Source organism: Bubalus bubalis, chromosome 6, assembly GCF_019923935.1.
Source record: "Bubalus bubalis isolate 160015118507 breed Murrah chromosome 6, NDDB_SH_1, whole genome shotgun sequence".
Taxonomy (NCBI): domain Eukaryota; kingdom Metazoa; phylum Chordata; class Mammalia; order Artiodactyla; family Bovidae; genus Bubalus; species Bubalus bubalis.
This window is the reverse complement of record NC_059162.1, coordinates 97272076-97285604: the sequence shown is the minus strand read 5'-3', so window position 1 is coordinate 97285604 and position 13529 is coordinate 97272076. Positions and strand designations below refer to the sequence as shown.

At 48.6% G+C, this 13529-nt stretch overlaps 1 protein-coding gene across 1 annotated transcript in view; it reads right to left on the bottom strand.

The window, feature by feature from the left end:
• The window catches only part of AGBL4 (AGBL carboxypeptidase 4), a 1467749-nt gene that overhangs the window by 119892 nt on the left and 1334328 nt on the right, over positions 1-13529 (bottom strand). Inside the window, exon 8 of the mRNA XM_044945032.2 lies at positions 4256-4370. Coding sequence (XP_044800967.1) covers positions 4256-4370 — 115 coding nt within the window. The remainder of the gene's footprint in view (positions 1-4255; positions 4371-13529) is intronic.

Sequence of the window (13529 nt, the reverse complement as noted above, 5' to 3'; positions counted from 1 at the left end):
TCGGAGGCATTAAGGAAGCCCCTGTGCCATTTCCTAGTTACTAAGCACTGCTCTGGAGTTTATTGACTCATTTGGATAATTATATATCAAAGGCTGGTTCTGTCCTGGGAACTGTGCCAGGCTTTGGGGATAAAGTCCTGACTTCAGGGAGCTTACGGTCTAGAGGTGGAGACAGTCATTCAATAGACAAGCACATGATTACAAACTGGGGCAAGGGCTCTGAAAGGATAGTTCAGGGTGCTCTGAAACAGCGTAATGGGAAACCTAATTTATATTGGAGAATCTATGCAGGCCTTTCTCTGTGTGTGTGTGTGTGTGTGTGTGTATTAGTCGCTCAGTCATGTCTGACTCTTTCTGACCCCATGGACTATAGCCTGCCAGGCTCCTCTGTCCATGGAATTCTCCAGGCAAGAATGTTGGAGTGGGCTGCCATTCCCTTCTCCAGGGGATCTTTTTGACCCAGGGATTGAACTCATATCTGCCGCATTGTAGGCAGGTTCTTTATCTTCTGAGCCACTAGGGAAGCCTGGCCTTTCTGTGAAGTGGCATTAAATCTCAGACCTAAACTGAAGAAAATAGCCAGTTTTATTGGAGTGTGGTAAGTGAGACAGAGACAGCAAAGACAGGGCTTCCCTGGTGACTCAGTGGTAAAGAATCCACCTGTCAATGCAGGAGGCAGGGGTTTGATCTCTGGGTCAGGAAGATCCTCTGGAGAAGGAAATGGCAAACCACTCCAGTATTCTTGCTTGGGAAATCCCACAGACAGAGGAGCCTTGTGGGCTGTAGTCCATGGGATTTCAAGAGAGTCAGACACAACTTAGGAGCTAAACAACAAAAGTGAGACAGATAGTATAGTTGGCCTGTGTTTTTATTAGACACCATAATACGGTTGTTATCTCCTGTTACACCAGCTCCTGTTATAGAGGGCTGCCAGAGAGTGTACGGTGGCTGCTATAACCCTGGTTCTCTCTGCTCCTCCCGTAATCCAGAGTCTGGGAGAACACATAGGAGTCTAGTAAGTAAACACTGCTGCTCTTCTACATAAAGTACATCATCTATCATGGGACAGGTGTCATCATCGGCCATTAAATGCTAGAGTGCACCTTGTCTATTTTACTACAAATACCATGGTATTGGTACTTGTATTATTAAAATAGGGCTTTCTTGGTAGCTTAACTGGTAAAGAATCCACCTGCAATATAGCAGAGCCTGGTTCGATCCCTGGATTGGGAAGATGCCCTGGAGAAGGGAACGGCTACCCACTCCAGTATTCTGGCCTAGAGAATTCCAGGATTGTATACTCCATGGGGTCACAAAGAATCAGACAGCTTTGCATGATCAAAGCTGGGAAATTGGACTCCTCTTTCTAGATTCGATTACATGGTTCTTGAGCATAGGAGAAGGAAAAGAGAAGGAAAAAGAGGAGGAGGGGTGGGGGCAGAAGAGGCACCTGGAGGGCATGGAGTAGATTTTTATTGTTTGCAAGCATAGAAAGCCTCACAAAGATCCTTCTTCACAGAGTTGCTGCTAGCATTAAGTGAGACAAGTGTGTGAGCGCCTGACATGGCACTGGGGGATGAGCAAGCAGAATTCTTGGACCGGCATGCTCCAGGTGTTTTATAATCCCCAACCCCCCCTGGGGACAGGGTGGTGGTGGAGCAGGTGAGGGGTGGTGGGGAAAGGGATTTCTTTGGGAAACACTGAACACTGTATTCCCCACTTGGGATTCCTGTTTACTAGCGTATTCAAAATGGAAAAATCTTAGTGTAGAAGAGAGTTTTTAACTTTGCCTAACTGTATGTTTCCCAAATTTACTTGAACTCTAAATCCATTCTCCCCCTATAATGCCTGGGCAAGTCCCACCAAACCATGGGACACTGTGCTGTGGTCTGTAGGGTAGCTCTGTGAGGGGCTGGCCTACAGAACCTCTAAGGTACCTTGAAAGTCTCCATTTGTAGGCTTGATTATTATTTTTCACATCCCCCAAATATTTAATGGTGAATTTTCATGATTGATAGGCTTTTTGTTGCTACTCAGAGCTGTTTTAGCATGAGGATTAATGCCTGTGGTTATAGATTTTCTTCAACTCTTGTAATAAGAATCACATACTCTCATTGGGAGAAGGCTGAGATTTTAAACTTCAGTACAGAACCATTTCTGAGGGGTGGAATTCTTTTATCCTGAAAGGCCCAATTCACAAAACCTGGACAGCTAGGGACATATAGGAAGCAGTTACTGCCCCAGCACCACCCCCAATGGTCATCTGAAGCCCAGAAAGAGGAGGCATTTTGGCCAAGGTCAAAGACCTCTTTCTAACTGGTCATCCCCAGACAGCATATGATGACATAAATAAGTATGTGGAATGGACAGTACTGACCTCTCTCTGACCATGGCTGCTCTTGTAATTAACCAGAAATGTTAACATCAATCAAATGGTCTTTCCACCACCATTATCGCCAACATTGCATTCTGTCCAGGAAAGGTGGAAAGGCACTGCTCCCAGGCCTGCAGCAGCCATAAAACCTGCCAGTGCTAATGAACCATGACTTGAGCCAATTAAGAGGAAGCAAAACCGTCTTTAATTAAGGCATCATGCCTCCCGTGGGTTCTGTCTAACTCATACCCAGGGGTACTAGGAAGCCTCTGTGGACCCAACTGCCACACTCTGGGAAAGCATTAAACCAGCTCTGTTTCAAAAGGACCTGATGGGATGTCAGGAAACGTGGGTTCTGGTCTGAGCTCTGCCACTGACCTTGGGCAAGTCCCATTTGATCTCTGAACCTCCGTGCCTTCATCAGGAAAGTCATCTCTTTTTTTTTTTTTTGTATCCACCAAACTCTTTTTGAGCATCTACTACATGCTGACCCTTGATGATAGGCACTGGGGAACACAAGGACCATTAAGGCTCAGTGCTTCCCCTCTGGTGGTTTTAGGACCTTGGGGTCCTTGCAATGGGGTAAGACATTCAATAGGCAGGCCTGTGGGAGCTCAGAGAAGGGAATGGCCAATTCTTTTTGGGGGGTTGGGGGATGTTTTTCAGAAGAAGATGTACAAACTGAGTTGCAAGGAAGGATTAGTGAGATGAGGGGTCTTCCCTGGTAGTTCAGAGAGTAAAGAATCTGCCTGCAGTGCAGGAGACCTGAGTTCGATCCCTGAGTTGGGACGATCTGGAGAAGGGAATGGCTATCCACTCCAGTAGTCTTGCCTGGAGAATTCCATGAACAGAGAAGCCTGATGGGCTACTGTCCATGGGGTCACAAGGAGTCGGATACCACTGAGCAACTAACACAAAATCACACAAAGTGACATGAGGACGAGACTAGGAAGCCCTGGACAGAGGGCCTTTATGGACCAACAGGACCTGTGTAAGGAACCAGGCCTTCCTTAGAGTGGCCAGAGCAACGATTCTAAGACTAGAAGGTGGGGGGGTGAGGCAACAGGTCACACAGAGTCTTACATCAAAGCTGGGGCGCTTGAATGTTACCTTGGGAATTCTAGGACCAATCAGCTCTCACGCTGTATAATTTGGGTGATGAAGTTAGTCAATGATTTACTGGTTGTGTGACTTTGGCCCAGTCTGTTGCCTCAAAGGTGAAATAAGGCTAATAACACACTCTCTCTCAGAGGATTCAATGTTCTCTCAGCAGATGGTTCCCCGGGCAGTGGAATTTTCAGCTGTAAATTATGGGGCTAAGCCAGGAGAAAGAGCTCAAGATGTAAAGTGCATGAATGAGTGTGGGGCCGGCCAGTATGCTCACACCAAAGAGAAATGCTGCCCACATGATGCAGGCTGCTGCTCTCCTTCATTAATAATCTCCAAGAAGAAATCCAGAAACAAAATGGTAACTGTCATCACCACCATATGCTCAAAAGCACATTCATTGCCACTGTTTCTTTGTGAGCACTGATGCTCACAAGTGCCCTGCCAGGTAAGTAATTATTATCTTAATTACGCTAGAGAAACTGCAATGCATCAGAGAGGGAAAGTGGATTCCCCAAGGTTACACAGGAAGTAGGCACCAAAACTGATACTAGGTCTCCTGGTTCCTAATCCAGAAAACTGCCCAGGAAACTCCAGCAAGTGACCTCACAGGACTGGGCATGAACTAGCCAAGGCCAGCTCATCACATCCTCAGGAGCTGGGGTGAAACTTCTGATGAAATCATAGGTAGTCTGAAAATTGCTCCTCAAAAACATAGCCCCTTTTTCTTCTTGCTTTCACACCACCATCCAAGCATTCTCCCCCATCCCTCACCTGTAATTGCCCAGGTAGACACCATCAGGGTTGAGCATGGGTGCAATCTTGAAGACCAGGTGTTCCCGTAGGACACGAGCAATAGGGTGCTGGCTTATGAGGAAGTCAATGATCCCTGGGAAAAAAAGAAGCATCTGGGTTAGTGTCAACATATTTCAGGAAGGAGGGAGCACCTTTCCTCAGCTGGGAAAAACAGTGAGAGATCAATAGGTGATTTGGGGGCCTATGTTGTTAGCCACTGTGGGTACATGGCTATGAATTAGGTATTGCCCAGTGAATTTTACAAATAATATCTCTGTTTCCAGGAGACAGATCAAGATATAATATTGAAGTTCAAGGCCTGGAGGACAGCATGTCCTGCTCAAGAGCACAGGAAGGGCCTCCAGGAAAAGACAGCATGTGAGCTATGCCTTGGAGTCTTGACAGACAGAGATGGGGAGAGGCAGGATAACTCTGAACAATAAAAGCAGAGTTGCTCCCTAATGGGTCCACTACTAGCTAAAGGCTGACATTAGTTTGGGTGATTGTGGGGCTGAGGACCTTAAGAGGTCTCAGTCCTCATGAGGCTGATGAGTACACCGGGAAACAGAGAGAAGTCACAAAAAGACAGGGAGGTTTTGTCAATACCCCCAACTCTACTCCTTTCCCCACTTAAAGGGTCCCCTGTTTCCAGACTCCAGTGCTGGCTGCCTTCTGGGCTTCTCACTAGGACAAACACCACCTTGCCTCCTGGTCACCAGATTTAGGACTGTCTCCTCCATGACTCTTTTCCTATAGTCAGGCAGTCCCTGAGTCTCTTCTCTGAAACTAGCAAATCTGCCCCTCATCTCCATCCCCCTGCCTCTCTTCTGTTCTAGGCCACCATCACATCTAGCCTGGATGAGAGCAACCAGAGCTGGCCTAGGTGACAGCAAAAACCTCTAGAAGGTGCCCTTATCACTACAGCCAGAGGGATTGTCCTGAAGCCCAAACCTGACCCTGTCACCACCTTTGTTGATGTCCTGGCCATGGCCTGCACACATCTATAGGGGATGAGGTAAGAAAACAAGAACCGAGTCTTTGCCTCGACCCTCTCCATGTTTCTACTTATTCCTCGGAGACCTGAAAAAAATAGACAAAATGGAACTCTGGCATTCCTTGAGATGCCTGCTATGCTGGAAAGTGACAGGAGAGCACACAACCCTTCCAAAAGCACAAAAGGAGAACTGAGAGAGCTCTTCCCCTGCTGGAGAGAGCAGAAAATGTATCAAGGAGAAAGAAGCTTTGAGCTGGGCCCTGAAAGGTATGTAGGTTTTGACAGCCAGACAGAAGGAAGCAGTGGGGTAACTAAGAACAATTCATGTGCCCAGTGGCAGGCACTTAGCTCTTGGAATGATAAGTCACTCTGTGGCACGGTCCAGAGCTGCTGTGACCAGGGAGGGATATCTTGGGCTGAGAATCCATTGGCAGCCGAGAGCCAGTTGGACATCATTTACTGCATGGCTGACGCGGCGGTAGACCAGATGCCCTAATTTATTTGTTGGTTTTCATATGAAAGCTGTGGTTTGCCAGTAAATAGGCAGGGTAATGATGCCAAGCACCCTTGTTAGGGGCTAATAATTGCTTAATCTGTCCACTAATTGACCCCAGCTCCCGGGGCAGCCCTCCATCAAGGAGCCAGACAGTGCTCAGGGCCTGGCCATGCTGCCTCAGAGAATGGCTTCTGGAAATGGAGCAGCTCACTGTAAGCCATCCTCCTTCACAGATGAGCAGATTAATTGTGCTGCCGATTAGGCAGCTAATAAGAGGACGAGAGGAAACAAACCCAGACCGGAGGCTGCAGCCACCCAGAGTGAGCGTGGGGCAAGGAAAGCCGAAGTTTTAGACTCATCTCTTGGCTAAAGGTCAGACTCAGTTCAACAGGAATCTTTCCCATTGAGGAAGAAATTGGGAGATCTTTCACTTTTATTTTGTGTGGGGAGGGGTTGGTAAGTGAAGAGGAAAATGAGGAGAAATGTCAGAGCAAGAGTGGAGAGGAAATGCCATCCCCCAGTACGGGCCACAAGTATGGAATGGACCAAGGAAGCAAAGTGTGCAGACTTGGAGGTCTGCATGGACTCCTCACTGGTTGTTAGCTTTCTCTGACCAGTTTCCTCATCCTGATATAGAGGTAACGATCTGGAAGAATTCTGTGGGACTGACTTAGAACTCCTGCATTTTGACTGCTGGTCCCAGCACCTGAGCATTGGAATGTGCTCTCATAAAGTCACTTAGATCAAAGGTTGAAACGCAGTGGGGGTAATAAAAATCAGAATGCAGCCTAGAACTAGGTGTTGTGGTCTGTGAAGCTAACTGACTGTGGGATCTGGGAACAAGGATACTGAACTGGAGAAGCCAACAAACCAGGAGTCAGAGAACCTGGGTTCTAGTTTTGGCTCATCTTTAAACTTAGATGAAAGAACACAATAATTCCCAAGGATGCCTCCCACAATGACAGGTTATGATTCCACCTACTTCATTCCTTTCCCTCAAAGTACCAGAATCCTCATCTGTCAAATGAGGAGACTACACTTCCTCCTTCTGGGAGACATAATCCACCCCCAGAAGATCAGTCTCTGCCCCTTCAGTAAACAAGTTTGCAGATCCTTCATCAGGAAGGTGGAAGAAAGCAGGACTGGGGGCTAGACAGGGTGGAGGAAGAGAAGGAAAAGTGGCAGAGTTTGGAAATGGTAGCTGGGTAGCCGACCTCACTGCCCTGTGCCGACCTCACGTGGCCATGATGACCTGCATCAAACAAACCACAACTAAAGGTTCAATATTGCTATTTCTCCTGCTGTACAGAGCCAGGCATGCAGCAGATGCCCAATAAATGCCCACTGGTAGATTAGCCCCAGAAATTCATTTGACCTGGACAAAGTAGAGTGTTAGTTGAGCTGATAATTACTCATTCTATAAACATTCACAGGGTCAGGTCCATGTCAGGAGTAGCTTGTCATTCCAAGATGTGTAATAGGTTCCTGCTCAGAGGGGTGCATGGGGGGAGAGCAGCTCCTACCAACAAAGGCTCTCATGGGAACAGCACAAGGAGCCCTAGGAACCCCGGGGTCTCCCGACCAAGCCTGGGGGTCAAGAAGGGATTGTGGAAACTTAAAGAATGAGTAGAGTGAACCAGATGAAAGAGGTGCCAGGAGATGGTGTTCCAGACAGGGGAAGTCTTACACAGAGATTAGTAGGCGAGACAGAAGACAACCTGTTTCTTAAGAGAGTTCTTCAGTTCCAGGAGGCATAGCTTCATGACTAAAGGCACAGACATTGAAACTGGACTAAATCTGTGGCCTTAACCTCCCTGTTTCTCAGTTTCCTCATCAATTAAGAAGAAGACTAGTATTATAAGGATCTGAGTTGGTTAATGTGAGCAAAGTATCCAGCACATAGGAAGTGTGTTGTTTACTCAATTGCTCTTATTTGGTTTGGCTGAAGGTGTGGGGTGGGAAGATGTTAAGAGAGAAGCAGGAGAGGTAAATAGGGGCTTGCTGGTCCTGCTGAAGAATATGACCAGCTCAGGAGAGCCATTGCCAAGGTCAGGGTCAGATCTGGCCTTTGGAGATAGTTTCCCCTGGCTGCAGCCTGAAATGCGGTTTGGAGGGAAGTAATAATAATAATGGATGGATGTCCTGAAGGTGGAAAAGGCAGTAGTAGGGGCACGAACCTAGCAGAGAGCTAGCAAAGATAAAGAGGCTTGCACACAGGAACCAGGGTCTGGCATGCTGGTGACCTGCAGGGGCTCTGCACTGACCAAGACCCAGAGAGTCACAAGGATGCCCCTGATGGAGGGTAAGCATTGCGGGTAGATGATGACACTGATGAGAAGACTACTTGTCTACCACCCCCAGGAGCAGCAGAAGTCTTGGCTTAAACCATACAACCTTGGGGAAAGGTGACACCAAGATTACAGAGACTAAGTTTCTGGCCCCTGGCAGAATGGGGCCTTGAAATGGAAACTGAGTTCAGTTTTAGAAATGTAAGGAAAATTGTAGTTTCAGTACCTCTGAGTGTGGGGGACTGAGGCTTGCATCTGCTGTGCAAATCTATCTTCTGTCCAGGCTGTGAGCTCCAGGAGGGCAAGGACACAGCTCTAGCTCTTGGCCAGGATTTTGTCAGCGCCCAGCTCAGCACTGGGGAAGGCAAATGGTCAATAGATACGTGTGAAATGAATGAATAAAGATGGACCCGGGAACTTCCTGGTTGTCCAATGGCTAGGAATCCATGCTTTCACTGCTGAGGGCACAAGCTGAATCCCTGGTCAGGGAATTAAGATCCCACAAGCCGTGTGGTGCAGTCACAAAGAAAAAGAGATGGTCCAGTGACAGGTACTCCTATGTTCAGTAGCTGGATTGATTCCATTTTTCAGACAGGGAAACCAAGTTGGGGTGGTGACATCATTTGCTGAGTGTCTCCCAGGGGCCTGACTGGGATTCAGTCCAGTTCTACTGGTTTCAAAGTGGTACCATTGCCATGAAACCAAGATGGGACGAGCCAGGAGTCTATTTGCATGGGATTTACAAATTATTTGGATATATGCCTGCATGATTTTTCTCTAGAGAGTTCTGTGTAAGGTATTGCTGCTCTCTCTGCTAAGAGGAAGGATACAGAGTGGGAAGAGCCCACTCTGCTTGAAGCAGGACATTTGGGGTCGGGTTGGGGGGTGTCTCTGCTGGGCTGAGTGTGGGTCATGTGACAGGAGTCCTCTAGGCTCTACTCTGACTGCCCGTAGCTGAGCCCAAGGACCCGGATTATGGAATCCCAGGAAGGCTGGCCCTGAAGAGCCTGACATTCACAGAGTCTAAGTTCTAACCCTCCCTTCTCCAACTCTGCCCATTTCACATACGAAAAGACAAGCTTTGGAAAGCAAAAGGCCCCGTGACAACCCCTTCCTGGATCTAGTTTCCTGCATATATGAGGCTGTATGGGAGAGAGGTGGGAGGAGGAGATGAAGAAGAGGTGCGGGATAGAGGAGGGAGGAAAATGATGAGAGAGAGGAGGGAGAAAGAGGCAAAGGTCACCACTTCACTGTGGGCAGTCTTAGCTTGTGCTTGGTCCTGGTGTCCTGATGGTTGTGTGTGTGAGAGAGAGAGTGTGTGTGTGTATTGTATGAGCATGTGTATTGGTGTCCTGGTGGTTGTGAGTGTGTGTGTGCACACACATGCGTGTTCTCCCCATCCTTTGCCTGGCCCACAGGACACCCCTGAGGAGTGAGCTTCCAAGGGAGGGCCTGGTGGGCCCCTTGGCAGCTGGAGGGGGGCTCCATAAATCCTCACAGCAGGCCCTGGAGGACCAGGTTGGTGCCATTTTATAGGCAGAGAAACAGGCTCTGAGAGTTAAGGACTTGTTGGGGGTCCCAGTGAGGGGATGAGAGTGATGGGACTCTGACTCAGGTGTCCTGGTGGCTCAAGTCTGAAACCTCAGCTGTGCCCACTGCCCAGCCACCTCCAGAGGTAGGTGTACCTCTCCATGGCAGCCTTTCACACAGGTGGGCTTAAGGATTCATTTACAAAGGGCCTGGAGTGGACAAGTGCTCTGCAGATGGGACTTTTCAGTGAGCGATGTCCCATCAACTCCAGGAAGCTTCAGGACAAGAACACTCCCTGGACCTGAGATCAAGTCCAGGCCAAACTTCTAACTTGCAGCCGGGTCTCCCAGCAGGTAAATGGAAGGGGTGAACTAATGGCTCTTTTGGGGAAGGAGCCGAGGAAGGAAGGCAGCACATGGGGTACAGGAGTCACACACCTGGGTTTGGGTTCCCAGTGAGGATTAGAGGAAGCACTCTGGGCACCTGGAAGACACCCCATCATTGCTGCCTCCCTCTCTATAAATAGTACTTACTCAGCGCTGACTGCACACCAAGCACCATCTTACATGTTTTATGGACACGAACTCATTTCATCTCCACAACAACCCTCTGAGGCAGAATTCCTATTATTATTTCCCTTTAGAGAAAAAGGGACTGAGACCCGGAGAGGTTGTGGAACATCCCCAAGGTCACCCTGTACGGAGTGGGAGGGCTGAGGTTTGGTTCCAGGCAGCGAGGCTCCAGAGACCCAGCTCACACACACGCTGCTACAGGACCATGCAGAGGTGGCCTTGACCTCTCACATGGGAGCTCCAGAGGGAGGACAGTTCAGCTGCCCAGAGGCCAAGGGTGGGGGTTTGGGGAAGCAGCCGTCCCCCCACCAAGCAGAGCCTTGAGAAAGTCACAGCCCTGCCCCCTAAATGCCACCCATGTAGAGCTCTGCCGCAACAGGACTTCACTCTGCTCCCAGCAGCAGGCGCAGCAGCAGCTCGGCTGCGAGAACCGAGGTCCCAGCCAGATGGGGATGACCAGACCTCACATGTCTGTCCTCTGCTCAAGGTCACGGAGCCGGTTAATAGGGAAAAAGAGTTAACAGAACCAAAGGTTCTCATCTTCTCAGGCCTTAGATTCTATTGCCCTCCCCAGAACAAGGAAGGCTGGGGAGGGGTCCAGCTGAGACCTGGGTCTGGGGAAGAGAGCCTGAGCTGCACCCCGTGTGGCTGTAGTCTAGGGTGTCCCCAGGGGGCTGGGAGACCTTCGGGGAAGACCCTGTCTCCGTTCCTCACTGGCGAAGTGGGGAAACGCTGCCTGTGTTCAGCTGTCTCAGGAAGGATGAACTGTGTGTCTCAAGGGAAAGTTACAGAGATGGGGACAGAGGAAGACCAGGATCTGGGAGACAGGCCCCAGGGCCACATCCACCATGGATTAGCTGTGTGGTCCTGGGCACGCCACCTCACCCCCTGAGCCTGCGCAGCCTCACCCGCACATTTACATTGGATGCTGTGGGGCAGCCTGACCACTGAGTTCTTCCAGGTGAGAAGCTTGGCCTTCTAGTGCTTCCCACCCCTGAGAGGGTAAAGGCTTGGGAGACCCAACTTCAAAGCTCTTCCTGCACTTTACTGACTGTGTGAACTGGAGGTTCCTTTTTCTGAACTCAGATTTAGTATCCTAAGCCAAGACAGAGTTTGCTCCTCAAACAGTCCCATGAGGTGAATAAGACAATGCCCATTTCACAAATGCAGAAAATGGCACTCTAAGATCCAGCCCTGGGCCTCAGAAAGCTCAGGTTTAGAGGGAGAACAAAAAAATGCAAAACAAACATGTAACAAACTGGGGCAAAAAAGATGACCACGGAGCAACTCACAATGCAGAGCCAAGGCAGAGGGTTGAAGGGTCGGGGCCAGGGGGCCCAGTTCAGTTCAGTCCCTCTGTCGTGTCTGACTCTTTGCGACCCCATGGGCTTCAGCATGCCAGGATTCCCTGTCCTTCACCATCTCCCAGAGCTTGTTCAAACTCATGTCCATTGAGTTGGTGATGCCATCTAACCATCTCATCCTCTGTCTTCCCCTTCTCCTCCTGCCTTAAATCTTTCCAGCATCAGGGTCTTTTCTAGTGAGTCAGTTCTTTGCATCAGAACACAGCCAAAGTATTGGAGTTTCAGCTTCAGCATCAGTCTTTCCAATGAATATTCAGGATTGATTTCCTTTGGGATGGACTGGTTGGATCTCCTTGCTGTCCAAGGGACACTCTAAAGTCTTCTCCAACACCACAGTTCAAAAGCATCAATTCTTTGGAACTCAGCTTTCTTTATGGTCCAACTCTCACATCCACATCCATACACGACTACTGGAAAAACCATAGCTTTGACTAGATGGACCTTTGTTGGCAAAGTAATGTCTCTGCTTTTCAATACGCTACCTAGATTGGTTATAGCTTTTCTTCCAAGGAGCAAGCGTATTTTAATTTCATGGCTGCAGTCACCATCTTCAGTGATTTTGGAGTCCAAGAAAATAAAATCTGTCACTGTTTCCACTTTTCCCCTATCTATTTACCATGAAGTGATGGGATCGGATGCTATGATCTTCGGGTTTTGAATGTTGAGCTTTAAGGCAGCTTTTTCACTCTCTTTCACTTTCATCAAAAGGTTCTTTAGCTCCTCTTTGCTTTCTGCCATAAAGGTGGTGACATCTGCATACCTAAGGTTATTCATATTTCTCCCAGCAATATGGATTCCAGCTTATGCTTCATCCAGCCCAGCATTTTGCATGATGTTCTCTGCAAAGAAGTTAAATAATCAGAGTGACAATATACAGCCTTGACATACTCCTTTCCCAATTTGGAATCGGTGTGTTATTCCATGTCTGGTTCTAACTATTGCTTCTTGACCTGCATACAGATTTCTCAGGAGGCAGATAAGGTGGTCTGGTATTCCCATCTCTTGAAGAATTTTCCACAGTTTATTATTATCCACACAGTCAAAGGCTTTGGTGTAGTGAATAAAGCAGAAGTAGATGTTTTTCAGGAATTCTCTTGCTTTTTCTATGATCCAATGGATGCTGGCAATTTGATCTCAGGTTTATTTGCCTTTTCTAAATCCAGTTTGAACATCTGGAAATTCTTGATTCATGTACTGTTTAAGGCTGACTTGGAGGATTTTGAGCAGCTAGCATGTGAGATGAGTGCAATTGTGCAGCAGTTTGAACATCCTTTGGCCCGGAGAAGGTACTTGAAATGAACCTTGGGAGAGGAGGGGGTGTTTGCCAGGTGGCAAGGAGTAGGCACAAGACTTTCTAGGCAGAGGAGCAGCAGATGCAGAAGCCCAGTGGTGGGAAGAAGAGAGTTCTTCCAGGGATTAGGTTGTGTGTGGGACTGGCATATAGTGAGATGTGGCAAGAGCCAGGTCATGGAGAATTGTCAATGTCATGCTGAGGAGTTTGGAGGTGACCTTGAGAAGGTGGTGGAAGGCATTCAAAATCTCTGCCAAAGACTAAAGAGCTGGTTGAAAAGCTGCAGTACAGCTTGAGGCCATTGATAAACTCAGCACCACTCAGCCTCCTCTTGGGGGAAGGCAGGGTCAAGGGGGAGAGCACCTGAGAACTACAGACTTCTCTGTGCTTGAGGCCTCATCTGTGAAAAGGATGGTGACCCTGCCCTCTGTCTGCTGCCCACAGAGCGGGCAGGTATGGGAGCTTGGGTTGCCAGGGATAAAGTATCAATAATAAGGCTACTGTCTTTTCACAAACAAGGACAAAATAGTTGCATCTGATCAGCTGGGGGACTAGGGCTGCTGCCAAGATTAGTAACGGACAGATGGCTGCCAGTAAAGGAGGTGGTACAATCCGGATGGCCCTGGGAGAGGTTATTGCAAGGACAGGGGAAGAAGGAAGCTGGAAGTGAGATGCCAAGGAGGCAGCTAAGGTGGCTGACTGGGGGATCCAGAACCCC